Consider the following 23,889-nt stretch of genomic DNA (forward strand, 5'->3'; position numbering starts at 1 on the left):
GCTTCCTGTCCCCAGAGACAGATCTCTCAGGTCTTCAGGGACTGGTCAGCTTCCTGTCCCCAGAGACAGATCTCTCAGGTCTTCAGGGACTGGTCAGCTTCCTGTCCACAGAGTCAGATCTCTCAGGTCTTCAGGGACTGGTCAGCTTCCTGTCCCCAGAGCCAGATCTCTCAGGTCTTCAGGGACTGGTCAGCTTTCTGTCCCCAGAGTCAGAACTAAACATGGAGAAGCAGCGTTCAGTTATTATGCTCCAAACATCTGGAACACACTCCCAGAAACCTGCAGGTCCGCTGCAACTCTGACTACTTTTAAATCCAGCAAGAAGACTTTTCTCTTTGTCGCTGCTTTTAATTGAACTATTCACATCTTAAACTGCACTGTAACTTTTACCCATGTATTTTTTCTTTTAATGTTTATTTTATTAGCTTTTATTTTTAATGACTGATTATAAATGCCATTTTCTGAATGTTTTCTAAAAGATACCCGACCCTCGATCATTCTGCAAACACGTCTTTTCATTTGAAAGAAAGTGTATTTTTATTACCCTATGTGTGTCCGAACCTGATGTGAAAATATAATTTTCATAAACAGGTATGATGTTGAATAAATATCTCGCTTCGGCTCCTTCCGTCAGTTTCCGCCGTGCCTCGTCTTGCCTCCATTTTGCAGTGTGTGTGTGCGCAGTGAGGGTGCGCAGTGTCACAGGGAGTAAACAGCAGCAGCAGGACGCACTGAGACATTCTGCAGAAATGGACGGGTAATACATTATTACTAACCCGTATTACATGTGGTGTGTGTGTGTGGATGATCTGCAGAGTGTGTGTGGGAGTGTGTGAATGTGTGAGAGAGTGTATTTAAACGAGAGGATAGCTTAGCTTAGCATCACTTAGCATGCTGGTGATACAGTATCGACAGTCCTTTGTGTGGGGGCTAACAGCTAGCCTAGCTCATGGAGCTGATAACAACAGAGTGTGTGTGCTGCGTTTAAATCAGTGTGTGCACGCATCACACACTCTTATAGTCCAGCATATTAACTGCTGGGTTTATAATGTTATTAGTCAGTGTGTATAATAGTGTGTGTGTGCAGGGTGTGTCTGTCCTGCAGGGTCGTGAATCCAGACCATAGTTCCTGTTTCAGTGGGATGTGTGGGTCACGTGGTATCAGCCCTGTTATATACAGGCCTGCAGTGTGTGTGTGTGTGTGTGTGTGTGTGTGTGTGTGTGTGTGTGTGTGTGTGTGTGTGTGTGTGTGTGTGTGTGTGTGTGTGTGTGTGTGTGTGTGTGTGTGTGTGTGTGTGTGTGTGTGTGTGTGTGTGTGTGTGTTGGGTTTTCAGATGCGTTGTATTTCCATCTGCAGCCAGGTGGATGTTCCGATCATCTGCTCGCTGATAAAGGCTTCCACCAACCACTGTGTTATTATTATTATTATTATAGTGTAACTACTCGATTCAAGGTTCAAGGCTGTTCTCATCATGGGCCCAGCAGCTACAGTGGAGATATGACAATGAAATCTGAGGTCACAGGCTCCTCCAGCAGAGCAACACAATAACACGGATAATAGTGCAGTAAATAAAATAGAATATAATAGAAATAGTGCAGAAGAGTCTATATACAGTATACACTATACAGTGATTGGAATATTGATACTTACGAGTTGCAAACAGCTGGATGTGCTTTCAGAGTTCAGGTGTTTAACAGTCTAATAGTGTGTGTGTGTGTGTGTGTGTGTGTGTGTGTGTGTGTGTGTGTGTGTGTGTGTGTGTGTGTGTGTGTGTGTGTGTGTGTGTGTGTGTTCCGTCCTTCCTTCCTTCCTCTGTACCTCTCTCTACCAAAGACCAACACCTAAGATAAGATTAGAGGTACTTTATTGATCCAAATGTGGGAAATGTTTGCATTGCAGCCGCATCAAAACAAGGCTTTGGACATAAGTCGAACTTAAAGAGTAGAAATAAACAATACTAGAATTCAAACATCTCAAAATAGAATAAAAGCAGCATTAACAAGTAGAACATATACAGTCGGCCTGGAAGAAAATACATCTATAAACTAGGGTTAGTTAACCGACAACACACAGGTGTAGTTAGTCTGTTGCCCTCACCGCCACGGCTGCTGCTGCACACGGTTTGGATGTGAAGACGGTGCTTGTGGGTGCGTTAGATGTTTACCGCACCACACATCTGCCGTGATGACCTCCAGATGTTTAGAATCGATGCTGTGGTTATAAAACCCTGCTGCAGGTTTGATAACGTCTTCACTCTGTCTTCTCTTCCAGCATCAGTGACGTTGCAGTTGGAGTGAAGGTGAGTTTCTGACTGAGTTGCCTCACACACACACACACACACACACATCTCGGGCTGTTCCTACGCTATGGAAGAGGTTGGACTCCTCCGGGTGATTCAAACAGGGTGACACACGAGCAGCGGGGTGGAGGAGTTATCAATGATCCCTAATATCATGCTTTTATATCTAAAGTACGGTGTTACGTTCGCTGATCAAATCGCATGTCGTGGATTTTTCTACTGCGATATTAATGCCTTTAAAGTTACTTATCGGACCAGAGGATACAAATGGATGTTAATATAGTCTCTAGCATCCACTCTAGGGCTGCTCAATTAATCATATTTTAATCGTGATTACGAAAACAACGTAATCGAAAAAAAACGATTACCGTACTTTTCGGACTATAAACCGCGACTTTTCATCCCGTCTTTTGTGTACAGCTAACGGCCACTAGGGCACCTCCTACATCTATGGGTTTTGCAGGTGAAATTAACCACCTTTAACGCTACGGGCTCTAGGACCGGTCCGAGCCCGCCACCTCTAAGCGGTCGGCTCCAGCAGGAAAAGCTGGAGGCCGGGAGAGAGTGAGACAGGTAGCGCGCCAAAGTGAAAGTGGAACGAGAGACAGAACGAGAGCAAGACAGACGGACAATTTAGCTGCTGCGGCTCCAATGCAGGTGCGCTTTATAGTCCGGAAAGTACGGTACTTTTTTATTATTATTATTATCTTCTTCTTTTCTTCAGTTGAGTTCTACTCAAAGTTCACGGTAATCAACTGTTAAAAACAAACAGTTCAAATGTTTTTTCTCCAATAAATTGATGTTTTCAAAGTAAATGGATGATCGTGTTTAATAATCGTGACATCAGTCGTTGACCCGGTGGAGCGAGTGGGTGTGTTTCACCAACACGTTGGCTCTGTGTTGAGGAGTGTTCACGTTGTGACGGTGCACTGCAACATGTGTTGATCTTGTTTATTGGTATTTATTATTTTGATATTATTTATTTAAATGTAGACATGAATGTATAATTTATTTTGTATTGGTTGTTCAGTTGATTACCCTGAACGTATAACTCACAGTTAAAAAGTTCAATTTATTAGTTGTATTTGTTTTAAAGTCCAATAAATGGATGCTTTCAAAGTCAATGAATAATCGCATTTACAATTATTCACCCAAATAATCGAGATTCTGATTTGTGCCGTAATCGAGCCGCCATGCTCCACGCCCAGCGGTGCGCCGAGAGGTTTCATTGATCTGTGTTTCAAAGCCTGAATCAGACCGGAGAGAGCGCTGCCGAGATGGACGGCCCCTACACACGGCGGCGTGCGTTGCCGCTTGGCGGTGGGCGTGTCTTGAGCTTGGGGAGTCAACGCGAGCAGCCCGACCAACAACCAACCACATGAATGTCCCGCCCCGGACATACAAAGCAAAGCATTCATGCTACATCCATGCTGGCTACATACTGTCTGCTTGCTAGCTGTCCATTCGAACGAAATACACTGGATATAAACTCCCCAAACAGGCGAAAACCTACCAGTTTCCCCCACTGTCTCTGCCCCCTCCCCCCATGCCTGGCTCCTCCGGTTTGTATCCCTGTATGTTCCCGACCGCCACGATCATTTTCTCCTCCTGTTGTTGACATATGGGAAATAACTGCGGTCTGGCTCTCCCAACATACACCCGGTTTGATTGGCTACTGCTTGTACTGTCAGATTTACATACGAGGGATTTGATTGGCTGACGCCTCCGTCGAGGCGGCAAAAGTACAACATTGCTCTACTTTTGCAGCGAGCACCTCGAGAGAAGCTACGCTTTACTCCCAGAATGCAGTTCGGCGAATCGTGACGTCACCCCATTCAAAGTGAATGGGTAGAAGCGTTGAAGCGGCAACGCACGCCGCCGTGTGTAGGGGCCGGGAGGGTCCTCGCTGCAGAGGTGGAGGGTCCTCGCTGCAGAGGTGGAGGGTCCTCGCTGCAGAGGTGGAGGGTCCTCGCTGCAGAGGTGGGGGTCCTCGCTGCAGAGGTGGAGGGTCCTCGCTGCAGACGCAAACGATGAGCTTAATTTAATATCAGCTTCTGAAACCCGATTGGTCGGTTCCTGCTCAGAGCTCCTCTCTTCGGGGAGGCAGCCGTAAAGTCAGAAGTTTATTTCCTCGGTATCTCAGCTCCGCCTGAACTCCAGCTGTTGGAGGAATAATGTCGCTTAACCCACGAGGGACGATTTCCATACGCTCTGAATTTATTCCTGTTGTCGCTGTGAGGCGCGGCTTTATCGTGACCATAAAGAACAGCGGCGCCAGAACAAAGTGTGTGTGTGTGTGTGTGTGTGTGTGTGTGTGTGTGTGTGTGTGTGTGTGTGTGTGTGTGTGTGTGTGTGTGTGTGTGTGTGTGTGTGTGTGTGTGTGTGTGTGTGTGTGTGTGTGTGTGTGTGTGTGTGTGTGTGTGTGTGTGTGTGTGTGTGTGTGTGTGTGTGTGTGTGTGTGTGTGTGTGTGTGTGTGTGTGTGTGTGTGTGTGTGTGTGTGTGTGTGTGTGTGTGTGTGTGTGTGTGTGTGTGTGTGTGTGAGAGATGGGTCCCCAGGCTGTGTTCAGACCATCAGTCAGCTGTACATTCTGCTGGGACTCAGGATGAGACGCCCTGGCATCTTAAACTCACACAGATTACACTCAGAGCCTCCTCCTCCTCCTCCTCCTCCTCCTCCTCCTCCTCCTCAGAGACCTCTCCTTTGTCCTCCTCTCTTCTCCATGTCAGGAACATTAGAGCTGTAATTGATTGGTTGGATGTAGATACGTGTGTTTTCTAAAGTGTCTTAAAAAGAGCTCTATATAAAACAGTATTATATGAACTCATAGATGTTCATTTACTGCTCAGGCTGATATCAGTATTCAGACTTCATTACTAGGGTTGGGTATCGTTTGAATTTCCACGATTCTGATTCAGATTCTACTTCTCGATTCCGGTTCTTTGAGGGGTAACAAATGATACTTGCTTCTTCCACCAACAGAATTACATTTATTGGAGAGACTTTTCCACAGGTTAGTTTCCAGTAACATCCACATGAACCAGTTTGTGTTCACTGCTCTGTAGCTGTGACCTGAACACCGAGGCTGCAGCAGGGCAGCTTCTAAAAACAGTTCTTGTTGAGAGACACCAGCACCTGCCTCTCAGGCGTACCGGGAAGACAGGGTTGAACACTTTAAAGCAGAATGCTTCAATCTGGTGACTTTGAGCAGAATGACTAGAGGCTAGATCTAGGGGTACACAAACACCCAGATGAAGAAGATCGGTTTACATTTTAATAATTAAATCAGTGTGTGAGCATAACCAGTAACCCATAGCAACAACAAATACATGTAACGTGTTTTATGTTTGTTGTTCATTCAGATCTTATTTTACTATTTTATTTATGCATATGTTTGTATCTCTCCAGTTTAAACGATGTGTCTGGTTCACTGTCCTCTAGTTTCCACTGGAATGATTTCAAACCTGTTTCATCCCAATCATTATAAAGGAGAGCCTTGGAAATATGTGTTTACATCGTGATCAAACCGTTTGAGACCCACTGAGAGGACTGAGACTAAAGTGAACTATCTGACCCTCAGAGTCCTTCACCTCGCTGAGCTGCAGCTACCAGCCTCAGTCTGACTGGAGAGGACTCTCCTCCACATCATGGAGACACATCTCCTTCTTCCGTTAGCGCAGCTAGCACCAGACGCTAATAACAACAGCGCGTACCAGTGCACCCTCCCTTTCTCCCTCTCTCTCCCTCCCTTTCTCCCTCCCTTTCTCTCCTCGCTCACTCGCTCGTTGGCTGTGAGCTGCGGTTGCCAGATAAGCCGACATCCCCCATTTTCATCACGTGCAGCGCCCATCGTACAGGGCAAATGAAACGTGTAGCCGGGGTGAAAAGGGTGTTACATTTACTTAATTATGAATGTTGTTACATCGAGGCCGAACATCAGGATGAGCCCCAACGGTCAGAACATTTGTTTCCCTCCCAGAGCTGTCAGCGCAGCGCCTCACAGATCTGGCGCCCTAGGCGAACATGGGTAGTTGCTCGCTGCAGGAAGTGTGGGTACAACGCTACATGTCCCGCCTCGCTGCAGTCACGCAGTACGCTACGGAGAGCGGCGAGGAACATTTCCTCAGGCATCGAAAAGCGGAACCGAAATTCACATTTCTAAATGATGCCGTTGGAATCTAAACGTTGGTTCTCGGTACCCAACCCTACTCACAATACAGCATAGATTATTTAATGACACACTTTATGCAACAACAGACGATGTGACTGTTTCTCAATGCGTGTGTTTGTGTTTCTGCAGAGAGGATCAGACGAGCTGAGTCTGTACAGCAGCCCCAGCTCTGCCCTGAGCAGCACCACTGGTGAGGGGGGGGGGGTACTGGGAGGCATTCATTCATACGGGGGGGTATTTATTTAAACAGGGGGGGTTACAGAGGGGCATTTGATCCCAGTGACAGGCGCCTGCTGGATGTGTGTTTTTGAAGTGAAATGAGCTGCGTGGTCGGTCCTCCCATGGGAGACATTTAGTGTGTGAGAAACATCACACTGCTCAGCAGGGGGGCCGCCCACACACACACTCACACACACACACACACACTCACACACTCTCACACACACACACACACACACACACACACACACACACACACACACACACACTCACACGGCATGTGACAGAACATTGAACGCTGTGAACACGCTATCAGAAAGATCAGGGAGACTAACAGCCTCCACAGAGTCGCCCTGTTAGAGACAGGATAATAAAGACACACGCTTTCATCAAAGGCCAGACCACCAGGTGTGTGTGTGTGTGTGTGTGTGTGTGTGTGTGTGTGTGTGTGTGTGTGTGTGTGTGTGTGTGTGTGCGTGTGTGTGTGTGTGTGTGTGTGTGTGTGTGTGTGTGTGTCAGACGGCTCTAATGGCAATGACAGTAAGAAGCAGTGTGTGTGTGTGTGTGTGTGTGTGTGTGTGTGTGTGTGTGTGTGTGCTCTCCAGACGGCTCTAATTGAAGTGACAGTAAGAAGCTGTGTGTGTGTGTGTGTGTGTGTGTGTGTGTGTGAACGCGCATCATTAATGTGTGTGTGTGTGTGTGTGTGCTCTCCAGACGGCTCTAATGGCAGTGACAGTAAGAAGCTGAGAGTGGAAGAGGCCCCCCCCTCCAGAGTGCTCCACATCAGGAAGCTTCCCAACGAAGCGTCGGAGACGGAGGTCATCGCGCTCGGCCTGCCGTTCGGAAAGGTCACGAACATCCTGACCCTGAAGGGCAAGAACCAGGTGAGCAGCGTTTCCGCCAGGGGGGCGTCCGGGCGCCACGCCCTTATTCAGCTCGGAGCGCCCTGAACTCGAGCCGAGGGCGTCCAAAAAATTAATAATTATTTGAGAGAAGATCGAGAATTTGTATCGCTTGAAAGGACAAGGACACGCCTCTGATGGAGGGGCAAAGGAGTCTGGTGGGATTCTCTTCGCCACCAGCAAAATAAAACACCGCCGCATCTTCCACCGGCCACGCAAGGAGAGACGTAAAGAGATAGTATAAGGGACGACGCAATTCAAAATGGTGTGTGCATACGTAAAGAACTAGTATCTTTAACGCACGATATTTGTTGTCAGAAATTGACACCAGCCAATGAGATTTCGTTTCTTGGTTTCAGACCCCTTTGTGCTTTCACGATTGGTTGCTGACACAAAGGAAATGACCATATTTGGATCCGATGAGATTGTGCAGGAGAGGGAGCTTTCAGCGATACCTCGGTTGCCATGGTGCACACAGCGGTCGCGGTACTTTATGTTACGTTAGAAAGCTAACTTTTGGTGAATTTAGGAGAAATCTTCAGACGCAAATAGACACACTAAAGTCAAAGAAACACTTAAATGTGTATTTTGTACGTTTTCCTTCAAAAGCCTGAAAGAAACATGTTCAATCAAAATAGCACAACATCTCAAAATTGACCAGTACTTGAAAAAACATGTTTTTGCCTGCCGTGTCTCGCCTAAAACCGATAAAATAATACAAAATATAATAAAATAAACATTAAGGTGCAGCTTTTCGATGAACTGAAATAATCTGTGTTTGAACTGTACTGCACCTAAGCAGCCAGTTAGACATTAGGACTTGCTTGTCATTGTATTTTCATGTCGTCTAAAGAAAGATGAACTTGTCCACATGGCTGCTGAAAGGGCAGATCTGCTGGCACTAACAATGTCTCCTGCTGTGGAGAACACCCTCTCTAGGGACAGAGGCAGCACAGCCAGGTAGCGCTTTGCTAACATGGCAACATAAGGATACTTGGCGTTTGTAATAGCTTTGGCCCGTACCGAATAATTTCGGTACGGGTACGTGTACCGTTACACCCCTAATATATATAGATATTGACTTGTGATAAATGTCCATGAATCAGGCGTTCCTGGAGATGGGGACGGAGGAGACGGCCGTCACCATGGTCAACTACTACACCACGGTCACTCCTCACATCCGCAACGTGCCCGTCTTCATCCAGTACTCCAACCACAAAGAGCTGAAGACAGACAGCGGCAACCAGGTGAGTCCAAAGACCCTCAAAGACCCCGAGGAGAGTCGAAACATATCAAATGAAGCACTCACCGTTTGCCCACAGCAACATACCCTCTGGTTTTCACTTGGAACCAGTTTTATTTTTCCTAAACTGTTTATTGCTATATGTGAATAAAACAAGTATCCAAAAGGCTTTATACATGCCAATTCAACAGATTTTTTAAAAGTGTGTTGGGAAACTAGTGAGTGTCCTCCTCCAGCATGAGAGCAGCATGCTAACAAGGGTATCAACTGCAGCTGTGAGCATGACAGGATGTGTGATGACCCACTGCTTGAGGCAGATGATAGCTCTGTGATGAACATGATGATCAGCCTCTATGGAGAGAGACATCAAGCATGCTCATTATGGAGAGAGACATCAAGCTCATTTCTGACGTGGAGCTGATCTGAAGTAAACATTGAATACTGCTTCCTGTTCCTCCATCTTGTGACTAGGGTTGCCAGAAACTGACCATGATCAAAATCGATTATTCGGCAGCCCTGGCGAATAATAATCGATTATTCGACCCCCCCCACGGGAAAAAAAAAAAAACTCAGACAAAAGGAATTCCGTTGTTTTCTTTACTGGAACATGTTTAACAAACAACAAACAAACAAGCATGTCATCACAACGACGTGGCCTTGAAGGGAAGTCGGTAATGGCGGCTGTGCTGCGTCTTTCTCTGTAACCTCGTTGGCTTCCCACTCAAATGCCAACGCATTGTTGAGGTTGAGCTGTGAGAGACCAACGTCTTTTCGCAGAGCTTGCATTTAACTTCCTTTGGACTTGTAAGTTCGAAGTAGTTCCACGAGGAGGAACTCTTGTTACCGGCCGCTTTGTTCATCTTTAGTCGCACCACGTGTGAGGGGGGGGGGGGGGGGGGGGGGGGTCGGTGTGTAGCGTGCAGCAGTCTGCTCTGCTCGCAGGCTTCCTCCAAGTTTACAGTAAAACAAACTGGTGGTGTGACCAATTGCCATTTACAATTATTAATACTATTACTATTATTAGCATATATATATTTATATATATTTTGGTTGAAACTAAGACAGAAGAAAAAAAAAACATAAATAATAAAAAAATATATATAAATAAAATCGATAATATTCGATTATGGAGACTGTAACGAATATTCGAATAATCGCTGGCATCCCTACTTGTGACTGAGTGACTCCCTCTCTTGATATCAGCGTGTGAAGGACACTGCTCAGGAACTAGTCTCTGTATGTGATGACTCCCTCTCTTGGATATCAGCATGTGAAGGACACTGCTCAGGAACTAGTCTCTGTATGTGATGACTCCTTCCATGTGAAGGACACTGCTCAGGAACTAGTCTCTGTATGTGATGACTCCCTTCTGGAGAGGATCACAGATACATGGATCAGAGATGAAGCTCAAGCCGGAGACCAGGGAGAGTTTCTAACATAATGGCGTGTCTTGAAATGTGCAGAGGACGCAGGCGGTGCTGCAGGCGGTGTCCGCTGTGCAGTCAGGGGGGTCTCCCAGCTCTGACGTCCAGGAGGCTCTGGCTGCTGCCTCCAGCCCCGTGCTGAGGATCATCATCGACAACATGTTCTACCCCGTAACCCTGGATGTCCTGCAGCAGGTACACACACACACACACACACACACACACACACACACACACACACACACACACACACACACACACACACACACACACAGCAGCTATTGCCCACATTAACACATCATAGGAGCGTCACACAGATGCCTATTTTTATTTATTTATTTAATTTTGAATTGTGAATTTTGAATGTCCATGTTTGTACTCGTGTTTTCCTTCTTAAAATGTTTTTTAAATATTTTTGAGATTTGGTTGAGCAGGGGAGACTTGTACTTTTACAAGTCCTTTATGAGAGATGTGTTGTTTGTTTTTAGTGTCAGGATGGAACCCTTGTAATTTTCTCTGCAAACAGAATCTACCTACGGGTACAAATAAATAACCTGAACCTGAACACCCTTAATCCTAAATAAAGTAACCCTAAATGTCACGCTGTATGCAGAGATGGAATACTGTGTTTCTGTGGTCAGATCTTCTCCAAGTTCGGCACGGTGATGAAGATAATCACGTTCACCAAGAACAATCAGTTCCAGGCTCTGCTCCAGTTCAGCGAGCCGGTCAACGCCCAGCAGGCCAAACTGGTGAGAGGCACTTCCTGTCATGTGATCAGACATGGTATCCTGCTATATACCCCATCTCACCTGAGCACCGTCCCCCCCCCAGGCGCTGGACGGGCAGAACATCTACAACTCGTGCTGCACGCTGCGCATCGACTTCTCCAAGCTGGTGAACCTGAACGTGAAATACAACAACGATAAGAGCCGGGACTACACCCGCCCAGAGCTGCCCGCTGGAGACGGGCAGCCGAACCTCGAGTCCTCCATCAACGCCTACAACAAGGACTCCGGCTCGCTGCTCGGGAAGATCCCAGGTACCCCTTTACCCCTTCATTGATGGTAGAACCCAGGTACCCCCCTTCATTGATGGTAGATCCCAGGTACCCCTTTACCCTTTCATTGATGGTAGAACCCAGGTACCCCCCTTCATTGATGGTAGATCCCAGGTACCCCTTTACCCCCTTCATTGATGGTAGACCTGAGGTACCCCCCTTCATTGATGGTAGACCCAGGTACCCCTTTACCCCCTTCATTGGTGGTAGACCCCAGGTACCCCCTTCATTGATGGTAGACCCCAGGTACCCCCTTCATTGATGGTAGACCCCAGGTACCCCTTTACCCCCTTCATTGATGGTAGACCCCAGGTACCCCTTTACCCCCTTCATTGATGGTACACCCAGGTACCCCTTTACCCCCTTCATTGATGGTAGAACCCAGGTACCCCCCTTCATTGATGGTAGATCCCAGGTACCCCTTTACCCCCTTCATTGATGGTAGACCTGAGGTACCCCCCTTCATTGATGGTAGATCCCAGGTACCCCTTTACCCCCTTCATTGATGGTAGAACCCAGGTACCCCCCTTCATTGATGGTAGATCCCAGGTACCCCTTTACCCCCTTCATTGATGGTAGACCTGAGGTACCCCCCTTCATTGATGGTAGATCCCAGGTACCCCTTTACCCCCTTCATTGATGGTAGACCCAGGTACCCCTTTACCCCCTTCATTGGTGGTAGACCCCAGGTACCCCCTTCATTGATGGTAGACCCCAGGTACCCCTTTACCCCCTTCATTGTTGGTAGACCCCAGGTACCCCTTTACCCCCTTCATTGATGGTAGACCCAGGTACCCTTTACCCCCTTCATTGATGGTAGACCCCAGGTACCCCTTTACCCCTTCATTGATGGTAGACCCCAGGTACCCCTTTACCCCCTTCATTGATGGTAGACCCCAGGTACCCCTTTACCCCTTCATTGATGGTAGACCCAGGTACCCCTTTACCTCCCTTCATTGATGGATTACCCAGGTACCTCCCTTCATTGATGGTAGACCCAGGTACCCCTTTACCCCTTCATTGATGGTAGACCCCAGGTACCCCTTTACCCCCTTCATTGATAGTAGATCCCAGGTACCCCTTTACCCCCTTCATTGATGGTAGATCCCTAGTACCCCTTTACCCCTTCATTGATGGTAGACCCCAGGTACCCCTTTACCCCCTTCATTGATGGTAGACCCAGGTACCCCTTTACCCCCTTCATTGGTGGTAGACCCCAGGTACCCCCTTCATTGATGGTAGATCCCAGGTACCCCTTTACCCCCTTCATTGATGGTAGACCTGAGGTACCCCCCTTCATTGATGGTAGATCCCAGGTACCCCTTTACCCCCTTCATTGATGGTAGACCCAGGTACCCCTTTACCCCCTTCATTGGTGGTAGACCCCAGGTACCCCCTTCATTGATGGTAGACCCCAGGTACCCCTTTACCCCCTTCATTGATGGTAGACCCCAGGTACCCCTTTACCCCCTTCATTGATGGTAGACCCAGGTACCCCTTTACCCCCTTCATTGATGGTAGACCCCAGGTACCCCTTTACCCCTTCATTGATGGTAGACCCCAGGTACCCCTTTACCCCCTTCATTGATGGTAGACCCCAGGTACCCCTTTACCCCTTCATTGATGGTAGACCCCAGGTACCCCTTTACCCCCTTCATTGATGGTAGACCCAGGTACCCCTTTACCCCTTCATTGATGGTAGACCCCAGGTACCCCTTTACCCCCTTCATTGATAGTAGATCCCAGGTACCCCTTTACCCCCTTCATTGATGGTAGATCCCTAGTACCCCTTCATTGATGGTAGACCCCAGGTACCCCTTTACCCCCTTCATTGATGGTAGACCCCAGGTACCCCTTTACCCCCTTCATTGATGGTAGACCCAGGTACCCCTTTACCCCCTTCATTGATGGTAGACCCAGGTACCCCTTTACCCCCTTCATTGATGGTAGACCCCAGGTACCCCTTTACCCCCTCATTGATGGTAGACCCAGGTACCCCTTTACCCCCTTCATTGATGGCAGACCCAGGTACCCCTTTACCCCCTTCATTGATGGTAGACCCAGGTACCCCTTTACCCCCTTCATTGATGGTAGACCCCAGGTACCCCTTTACCCCCTTCATTGATGGTAGACCCCAGGTACCCCTTTACCCCCTTCATTGATGGTAGAACCCAGGTACCCCTTTACCCCCTTCATTGATGGTAGACCCAGGTACCCCTTTACCCCCTTCATTGATGGTAGACCCAGGTACCCCTTTACCCCCTTCATTGATGGTAGACCCAGGTACCCCTTTACCCCCTTCATTGATGGTAGACCCAGGTACCGCTTTACCCCCTTCATTGATGGTAGACCAGGTACCCCTTTACCCCCTTCATTGATGGTAGACCCAGGTACCCCTTTACCCCCTTCATTGATGGTAGATCCCAGGTACCTCCCTTCATTGATGGTAGACCCAGGTACCCCTTTACCCCCTTCATTGATGGTAGATCCCAGGTACCCCTTTACCCCCTTCATTGATGGTAGACCCAGGTACCCCTTTACCCCCTTCATTGGTGGTAGATCCCAGGTACCCCTTTACCCCCTTCATTGATAGTAGATCCCAGGTACCTCCCTTCATTGATGGTAGACCCCAGGTACCCCTTTACCCCCTTCATTGATGGTAGACCCAGGTACCTCCCTTCATTGATGGTAGAACCCAGGTACCCCTTTACCCCCTTCATTGATGGTAGATCCCACGTACCCCTTTACCCCTTCATTGATGGTAGATCCCACGTACCCCTTTACCCCCTTCATTGATGGTAGACCCAGGTACCTCCCTTCATTGATGGTAGAACCCAGGTACCCCCTTCATTGATGGTAGAACCCAGGTACCCCTTTACCCCCTTCATTGATGGTAGACCCAGGTACCTCCCTTCATTGATGGTAGACCCAGATACCCCTTTACCCCCTTCATTGATGGTAGACCCCAGGTACCCCTTTACCCCCTTCATTGATGGTAGACCCCAGGTACCCCTTTACCCCCTTCATTGATGGTAGACCCAGGTACCTCCCTTCATTGATGGTAGACCCAGGTACCCCCCTTCATTGATGGTAGACCCCAGGTACCCCTTTACCCCCTTCATTGATGGTAGACCCAGGTACCTCCCTTCATTGATGGTAGACCCAGGTACCCCCCTTCATTGATGGTAGACCCCAGGTACCCCTTTACCCCCTTCATTGATGGTAGACCCCAGGTACCCCTTTACCCCCTTCATTGATGGTAGACCCCAGGTACCCCTTTACCCCCTTCATTGATGGTAGACCCCAGGTACCCCTTTACCCCCTTCATTGATGGTAGAACCAAGGTACCCCCTTCATTGATGGTAGAACCCAGATACCCCTTTACCCCCTTCATTGATGGTAGACCCCAGGTACCCCTTTACCTATGAGTTGCAGACAGGCTGTAACTGAATAAAGATCCCGGTAATGGTGTTTTACAGACCATTAATAGTGAGGTAATGCTTAGTGTGTGTCATTCTAACGTGTGTGTGTGTGTGTGTGTGTGTGTGTGTGTGTGTGTGTGTGTGTGTGTGTGTGTGTGTGTGTGTGTGTGTGTGTGTGTGTGTGTGTGTGTGTGTGTGTGTGTGTGTGTGTGTGTGTGTGTGTGTGTGTGTGTGTGTGTGTGTGTGTGTGTGTGTGTGTGTGTGTGTGTGTGTGTGTGTGTGTGTGTGTGTGTGTGTGTGTGTGTGTGTGTGTGTGTGTGTGTGTGTGTGTGTGTGTGTGTGTGTGTGTGTGTGTCCTCAGGAGCTCTGAACCCTCTCAGCGCAGCAGCAGCAGCGGCGGCTGCAGCCGGGCGGGTCGCTCTGTCCGGACAGAACGGGTCCAGTGGGGTGCTGCTGGTCAGCAACCTCCACGAGGAGGTCAGTAACACACACACACACACACACACACACACACACACACACACACACACACACACACACACACACACACACACACACACACACACACACACACACTCCTCAGTCTTAAAGCCCTCCTTCATCTCTCTCTTCTTTTTTGTATTGCCATTGATTTGTTTCTCTTGAAATGAACCAGTGGAGCTACTGTTCGAGTCTGATTCAAAATAAACTTTATTTATACGTGTGTCTAGATTTAGTGAAGAGGAGCTGACTTGAGGGTCTCCTCCCGTCCGTATCATAGCGGCCTGACAGCAGAGCGTGAGACGACCGGTTTGCATTAACTTACTGACACACCAGTATTTCTCCCTTCTCGTGATTTCAAGCACTTCCCATAAATATACTAATGCTGATCTGCCTGGACTACTTTTCTCCCCTCTCTTACGTCCCGCTCAGAGGGTAAAGAATCAATCTTTATTTATTTATATAGCACATTTAAAACCACCTCAGGTGACCAAAGTACAGGGAATACATACCCTATAGAATAATAAGCAAATAATAAAACAATACTTAAAAAGCCCAATAACTCGAAACATATAGAAATGTCAAAATGTCAGCTGGTGTTAGAAGCCAGCGCAACGAGGTGCGTCCGGGTTAGGGTTAGCTTCATTAGGATGTGTCTGGGCTCACTGGGTCTGGGGTCCCGTCTGCTAATGCTGATCAGAGACGGACCCTCTGAGCTGTCCCCCCCCCCCTCAGATCTGAGAGGGTAATGGAAGGCATTATGTCAGGAACACACTCTTCATCAGTTCTCTGCAGTGACTCATGTCTAACCTCTCTTTGCTTCTAGCGCGCACACCCCAGCCTTCAGTCTCTACCCAGTGTCTTTAGTGCCTCACCATGGGGGGGGGCTGTCTCCTCTCTGTCAGACTGAAGCTAACTCTGCTAACTCTGCTAACTGTCTCTCTGTTTCCTCTAAGCTCTGCTCACTCTCATATGAACTCCATATGAATCATTCTGTGGGAGCTGTCTCCTCCTCCTCCTCTTCCTCACTCTGTTAAACTGAAGAAGAAGAAAGTCTCCTCCTCCTCTTCATCACTGATCAGAGATTCTGCTGATCCTGTAGACTTGTGTGAACGCTCCCTGCTGCGAGGGGGGGGGTCTTCACATCAACTCCTGCATGAGATTAACTGCATGAACCCCTCCCAGTCTGTCTTTTTACAACCCAGTTTAGATGTGGCCACGCCCACTTCTGCATTAGTGGACGTATCGAGAGAGCCATGCTAGCTGAAGGAGCGTCCAGCTTGCGGTCGAATACTCAGTTTCTCTCAGGACGCTTCCTAGCGGAGTCCCTCAGTGGCAGCCACGATGAGAGCCGTTAGAATTGATGATAGGAAAGGAGCTTTGAAACTTCCTTTAGCTTAGGAACCACCGGACCTTCCCTTACGAAAGGAAAGGAGAACATGCTGCCCCACAATGCCTTGCGGCCGCAGCATTTACCGTCAAACAACATTCGGCCGTTCACGGAAACAACCGATCGTGACCGTGAAATGCATATCAACTTATGTGGTAACTGTTTTGAACGTTCAACGCTATAAGTCGGATTCTCAAAGCACCGCAGTCCGTTTGAATCCTCCTATCCACTATTCCTTAACCCCGTGACGTTTCACACAGAGGAGAGGAATAGTGAATAGGAAAAGACGATAGGAGCTGATTTGTGGACAATTCCACTGCAACCCTTCCGTAGCTGTGAACCGGTCTAACAGCCATTGTCAGTTATACTGGGGGCACTGGTTCCATCACTAAAATGGCCAGTTTGTGTGTGTGTCGTGTCCCCCCCCCCACTTTGCATTAGTTTCAAGGCTTCATCGCCATGTGCTCAGCAGCTACAGTGGAGATATGAAGATATGTCCTCCGACAGAGCAACATCAATATATATCGGACATAGAACTAATAAAACAGATAAAATGCTGCAAGAGAATGTTTTGAGATGTGCAAGTAAATACAAATAAAATAGAAATAGTACAAGAAGAGTCGATATACAAGTACATGGAATATGACTTATTAGATAAATAATTAGCACGATGCTAACATATGAATGTTTAGGGATGTTCTTTAAAAATGATCATGTGGTACTTCAGCGTTAGCACGGTTCTCTGTATGCCTCATGATGCAGGGATAGGGTAATGCAGAAGCTGGCGTGGTTACATCTAAACTGGTTGGATAAACAACAGCCCCCCCCCCCCCCCCCCCCCCCCAGGTTCCTGCTGTATGTCTTCCTGTTCTGACTTTATAGGCTGTTTGTCAGAGAGTCCTGTAGGGAACCTGGACCTGTTGAGTACACCACAGCTTATCATAGACGGGTAGAGTAGGGTCGTTTTTAGCAGGTTGTTTGTCCTCAGGGTCTCTAGTCCTTGGGGTCTCCCAGTCCAGTCCTCAGGGTCTCTCAGTCCACAGGGTCTCCCAGTCCAGTCCTCAGGGTCTCAGGGGTCTCCCAGTCCAGTCCTCAGGGTCTCCCAGTCCATAGGGTCTCCCAGTCCAGTCCTCAGGGTCTCTCAGTCCATAGGGTCTCCCAGTCCAGTCCTCAGGGTCTCTCAGTCCATAGGGTCTCCCAGTCCAGTCCTCAGGGTCTCACAGTCCATAGGGTCTCCCAGTCCAGTCCTCAGGGTCTCTCAGTCCACAGGGTCTCTCAGTCCACAGGGTCTCACAGTCCATAGGGTCTCCCAGTCCAGTCCTCAGGGTCTCTCAGTCCATAGGGTCTCCCAGTCCAGTCCTCAGGGTCTCACAGTCCATAGGGTCTCCCAGTCCAGTCCTCAGGGTCTCTCAGTCCATAGGGTGTCCCAGTCCAGTCCTCAGGGTCTCTCAGTCCATAGGGTCTCCCAGTCCAGTCCTCAGGGTCTCTCAGTCCTCAGGGTCTCAGGGGTCTCCCAGTCCAGTCCTCAGGGTCTCACAGTCCATAGGGTCTCCCAGTCCAGTCCTCAGGGTCTCACAGTCCATAGGGTCTCCCAGTCCAGTCCTCAGGGTCTCTCAGTCCATAGGGTCTCCCAGTCCAGTCCTCAGGGTCTCTCAGTCCACAGGGTCTCCCAGTCCAGTCCTCAGGGTCTAAGGGGTCTCCCAGTCCAGTCCTCAGGGTCTCACAGTCCATAGGGTCTCCCAGTCCAGTCCTCAGGGTCTCAGGAGTCTCCCAGTCCAGTCCTCAGGGTCTCTCAGTCCACAGGGTCTCCCAGTCCAGTCCTCAGGGTCTCCCAGTCCTCAGGGTATTTAGTCCTCTGGGTCTCCCAGTCCTCAGGGTTTATAGTCCTCGGGTCTCCCAGTCCTTTGTCTCTCAGGGTCTCCTAGTCCGCAGGGTCTCCCAGTCCTCAGGGTCTCCCAGTCCAGTCCTCAGGGGTCTCCCAGTCCAGTCCTCAAGGTGTCTAGTCCTCAGGGTCTCTTAGTCCACATGGTCTCCAGGTCCAGTCCTCAGGGTCTCAGGGGTCTCCCAGTCCATTCCTCAAGGTGTCTAGTCCTCAGGGTCTCTCAGTCCACAGGGTCTCCAGGTCCAGTCCTCAGGGTCTCAGGGGTCTCCCAGTCCAGTCCTCAGGGTCTCTAGTCCTCAGGGGTCTCCCAGTCCAATCCGCAGGGTCTCCTCTCCGGCTGTTATTTATGATTTTGGTGATCTGCTGTAAAGAATCCATATCTCTGACCTGCATTATCCAGTGTACTGACCTATATTTTATTTTTTGTCCCTCCCCTTCCTCCCCATTGGTTGATTTGCATTGCCCCCCCCCTCCATGCTCCTCCCTCATTGGATCACTCCCTCATTAACTCTTCATCATGGGGGACTCCTCCTCCTCCTCCTCCTCTGGACTCTCTTCCTGTCTCACGCTGCTTGTTGCTCTTCTCTCCCTCTAAAGATGGTTACGCCCCAAAGTCTGTTTACCCTCTTCGGTATGTTATCCTCTCTCTATTGATCTCTCTCTCTATTGATCTCTCTCTATTGATCTCTCTCTATTGATCTCTCTCTCTATTGATCTCTCTCTATTGATCTCTGATCTCTCTCTCTATTGATCTCTGACTCTTTATCTATTGATCTCTCTGACTCTACCTTCTCTTTATGCTCTATTTCCATCTTTGAGACATTTATCATTATTATTATTGATTATGGGAGGCCCCGATCGTTATTAGGTGATATTTACGAAGTATACGTGATTTAAAGATCAGTGTTAATGCTTTTTAGTCAATGATGCTACATCGTGAACAGCTCTGCAGGAGAGCTAGCTAACATTAGCTGTTATCGTTAGCTGTTAGCCATTAGCTGTTAGCCATTAGCTGTTATCGTTAGCTGTTAGCCATTAGCTGTTATCGTTAGCTGTTATCGTTAGCTGTTATCATTAGCTGTTATCTATTAGCTGTTATCATTAGCTGTTATCGTTAGCTGTCAGCCATTAGCTGTTATCGTTAGCTGTTAGCCATTAGCTCTTATCGTATAATTCTGAGTAGCATTAAAAGAAGTCAAATCCACATTGGCGGCCATAAATGTGATCGGGACATCTCTAATTATTATTATTTTAAGCCTTATGCATTTCTTTGCACAGAGTAGCTTGTTTTGTTAATTTATGATATATTTTGGCTCCAGCACTACTTAGCCCTAACCCCCCTAAACTTTAAAGCATGCAGTTTTATCTCTGTTGAGGGTCTCTCTTCTCTCTGTCTCTCTGTTTCTCTCTCTGTGTTTCACGCTAACCTTCCTCCTCTAACGTCTCCTCCTCCTCCTCCTGGTGCAGGAGTGTATGGTGATGTGCAGAGGGTGAAGATCCTCTACAACAAGAAGGACAGCGCTCTGATCCAGATGTCCGACGGGAACCAGGCGCAGCTCGGTAAGACGAGCATCCGAAGTATCATTTACCTGTGAATCTGAACGACTATCTGTATCATTCGGCGTGAACGCTGGGAGGCAACATCACATTTTGATTGGCTTCTTCTCCCAAAATGCTCAACGCAGAAATTCAGTTCAAACTTTAAGACGTTCAGATCGATTAGGAATCTACGGCCATTACTCCTGACATCCATCACTCATAACTGCAGAAATATGAACCATAAGTCATCCAAACGTTGTATTAAGGTCAGCGTTCAGCATTCACCAGTTTATCTTTGGCTAAATTAAGTTTAAAATAGGGCTTTCATTCTGGTTTTCACTTCTTATTGGCTTGTGAATGAAATGAAAGGACGTCTGATTGAGTTTAATGGTGGAGCACCACTCTAACGCTCCTCTGCTCCCCAGCCATGAGCCACCTGAACGGGCAGAAGATGAACGGGAAGATCATCCGCGTGACGCTCTCTAAGCACCAGACGGTGGCGCTGCCTCGCGACGGGCTGGACGACCAGGGCCTCACCAAGGACTTCAACAACTCCCCCCTGCACCGCTTCAAGAAGCCCGGGTCCAAGAACTTCCAGAACATCTTCCCGCCCTCGGCCACGCTGCACCTCTCCAACGTGCCGTGAGTACCAGCTGACGGAGGCTCAGAGTCATGGAAATATCACTACATGCTTTATCCACAGACAAAAAGACCCCTTCACTTCCTGTCTGTCGACGCAAACACACACTGTCCAGCAATCCACTCAGAGTCCACCTCTTATGAAATCTAGACTACATTTATTACGGAGTTTATGTCCGAGCCAACAGACTTGCAGATCGTTGGCTACTGAGAGAAATGCAAAATACACCGCATGTAGTACGACACAAACCTCCGCTCTGGATTTTCAAAACAAAATACAGTAAAACTCTGGTCGCAGTCTAACGCTCTGAGGTCTGAGCCATGTTTCACACGTCAGGCTCGCCAGGGCGTTTTTTGTAAAAATGCTATTAAAACATGAACCTTGCAGCAAGCAGCTCACACTGTCCTCTCCTCACGGCAGTGAGCCCCCCAGCGGCCCCCCAACGGCCCCCAGACCCCACGCAGCATGCTCATCTGTTCGTCATTACTGGTGTCCTTCTCTGGTTGCTAACAAACGCCATGGTAACACATAAACACTGATGTTCCGCTGTAACGGGGGTGGACTCATCAGAACAGAGTGGGCGAGCTGACCAATCGGAGCACAGTGGGCTCACAGGGGGGGGGGCAGGAGCTCCAACAAGCCGTGTAGGACAGAGAGTGAATACACAGACTATACAGAGAGGCTGGATGATAAACCAATGTGAGTTTGGAACATTAACAATGTGCATCTATTCCAGTCGACCTCCCAATGGAACTATGATCAGTGGCCCTGGGCCCTTTAATACACCGTGTTATCACCACTCGCCCCTCACTCACTCATAACCGTGTAAACCCAACCAGATGAATGCTCCCTTCTCTTACAGCCAGCCCTCTGTCAGAGCTCGGTACAGATTATATAACGTGTGATTTGACATCTCTTTAACAGCCAGGACGTGACGGAGGAGGACCTGCGGCTCCTCTTCTCCAACGCCGGAGGAACCGTGAAAGCTTTCAAGTTTTTCCAGTACGTACGACGAGCCCTCTGTAACAACATCAACACTCTTTAGACTTCATCATGGGGTTTTATGTCTTTGAACTGAAAGACTCCCTGTTCTACTTTCTGTGGGCTTCCTCTTCCTGGTTCGACAGGTGTTAGTGCATGTAAAGGGTCTGCAGAGGCTGAATTGCACGTGATAGGCTAAGGGGCGGGACATCTCTAAGCTGGGTGACCAATCACAACATAGCCGGCCAGCTAACCAATCAGAGCAGACTGGGCTCTGGTTTCAGACAGAGGGTGAAAAGAGGGGCTGCAGCACAGGCAGTATGAGAAACACAAAGGGCTTTCTGAGCATTAAAGCATGGAGGCGTGATAAGAACCTGAACAAGAGGAGGATAAGGAAATGAGCCTGACTGTATCCCATCTTGGAACAATCAGTTGATCCTGCTGTACTATTTGTTGTCTCCTGTGGTTAGCTTCACTTTATAAATTGTGTTTATATAGCATGTAGAATATAGCATGTAGCATATAGCATTATAGCATGTAGAATATAGCATGTAGCATATAGTATGTAGCATGTAGCATATAGCATGGCTCAGGACATCTAGCCCAGTGAAACCCTGATTGATGTCTCCTGAGGTCCTCACTGTGTCTTCTTGCTCCAGGGACCGTAAGATGGCTCTGATCCAGATGACCACGGTGGAGGAGGCCATCCAGGCTCTGATCGACCTTCACAACTACAACATGGGGGGCAGCCAGCACCTCAGGGTGTCCTTCTCCAAGTCCACCATCTAACCCTCTACCGACCATTCCTCCAGAGACTGATGGACGCTCTGTAGTTTGATGTTTCTCTCTTAAAGATACTCATGTGCCTTATGGATGTCTCCCTGTTTCTACTCTTCAGCCCCCTATGCTTTCAGGCACATCGGTATTGGGTTTTTTGTTTAGATCCATCACTTCTTCTTCTTTAGTTTCTGAGCAGGGGAATATTCCTGACTCTTATTTCACCGGTCCGTCAGTATCCGTGTTTCCGAAGGCTTTCCATAGCGGTGTGTGTGTGTGTGTGGCGTCGGCATGCAGGTGACAGGAAGTGATGCATGAAGACGATCTCCTGTGGTTTCTAAGTACTGGGAGAGCTCCTCTGTGGACCAAAGTCTCTGTGCTTTTATGGTGCGTTTCCACTGCAGGCCTCGCTCGGTTTGGTTAGGCCTCGTTAGGCCTTATTAGGCCCGGCTCACCTTAATGCTGAAGTGAAACAAGTCCAAACCACAGACTGCCTGTGTCGTGGAGAATACAGTCGCTGCTTTATGTCTGTAGGCCGTTGCTCTGAGTGTGGACGGTCGGAGCATATATAACGTTAGCTTGGCCGATCTCCATTCAGAAAACACGCATTGTAAAGGTGTTCCTCTGCCGTCTGTCTGCAGACTCAAAGCATGAACTCATGGTGTTACTAACCGGTATCCGTGTGTTGTTACTTCATCATTTAGAAACCATTACAATTACATCACGGTCACATGTGTTCATCTTGTTGGAGTTGTAGCCCCTTGCCAGCGATTCTTTAGTTTAGCATGCTCAGCCCGACTCAGCCCGGTTGTTCCTGGCCCTAGAACCACGATTTAGTCGGGCCAGAAAAACTGAATTCGGACCCGCTAGCCGGTGCTAGGCCAAGTGGAAACGCAACCGAACACGGGCCCCGCACGGCTCGGCGCGCTTAAAGCGAGCTACCCGCTGCAGTGAAAACGCGCCATTAGTGTTCCCCCCAGAGACCCGGTGGAAAGACCCCCAAAGCAGAGACTCCTCCCACTGGAAAGACCCCCAAAAGAGAGACTCCTCCCACTGGAAAGACCCCCAAAAGAGAGACTCCTCCCACTGGAAAGACCCCCAAAAGAGAGACTCCTCCCACTGGAAAGACCCCAAAAGAGAGACTCCTCCCACTGGAAAGACCCCCAAAAGAGAGACTCCTCCCACTGGAAAGACCCCCAAAGCAGAGACTCCTCCCACTGGAAAGACCCCAAAAGAGAGACTCCTCCCACTGGAAAGACCCCCAAAGGAAAGACCCCCAAAGGAGAGGCTCCTCCTACTGGAAAGACCCCCAAAGGAGAGACCCAGGACCCCCGTGTGTTGATGAAGTGTTTCTGTTTTCTACCGCTGAGATTAAAGGAGAGTTATTTTCTAACGTCTGCTTCCTGCTTCCAGCTCCTCTGTATCTGTAGCATGCTTAATAAAATATTCTGTAGCTCTCA

General features: G+C 48.6%; 1 protein-coding gene across 1 annotated transcript; it reads left to right on the top strand.

Annotated features, from left to right (window-relative positions):
- Positions 1-667: 667 nt before the first annotated feature.
- LOC117440885 (polypyrimidine tract-binding protein 2-like) lies at positions 668-23,889 on the top strand. The gene is made up of 14 exons (XM_034077101.2): positions 668-757; positions 2,273-2,300; positions 6,600-6,660; positions 7,404-7,573; positions 8,698-8,838; positions 10,298-10,453; positions 10,900-11,010; positions 11,093-11,300; positions 15,102-15,217; positions 19,090-19,123; positions 19,960-20,052; positions 20,457-20,673; positions 21,596-21,673; positions 22,312-23,889. Exons 1-14 carry the CDS (start codon positions 750-752, stop codon positions 22,439-22,441), a joined length of 1,551 nt encoding a protein of 516 aa, XP_033932992.1. The 5' UTR covers positions 668-749; the 3' UTR covers positions 22,442-23,889.

The sequence above is a fragment of the Pseudochaenichthys georgianus genome, unplaced genomic scaffold (assembly GCF_902827115.2).
Source record: "Pseudochaenichthys georgianus unplaced genomic scaffold, fPseGeo1.2 scaffold_1295_arrow_ctg1, whole genome shotgun sequence".
NCBI lineage: Eukaryota > Metazoa > Chordata > Actinopteri > Perciformes > Channichthyidae > Pseudochaenichthys > Pseudochaenichthys georgianus.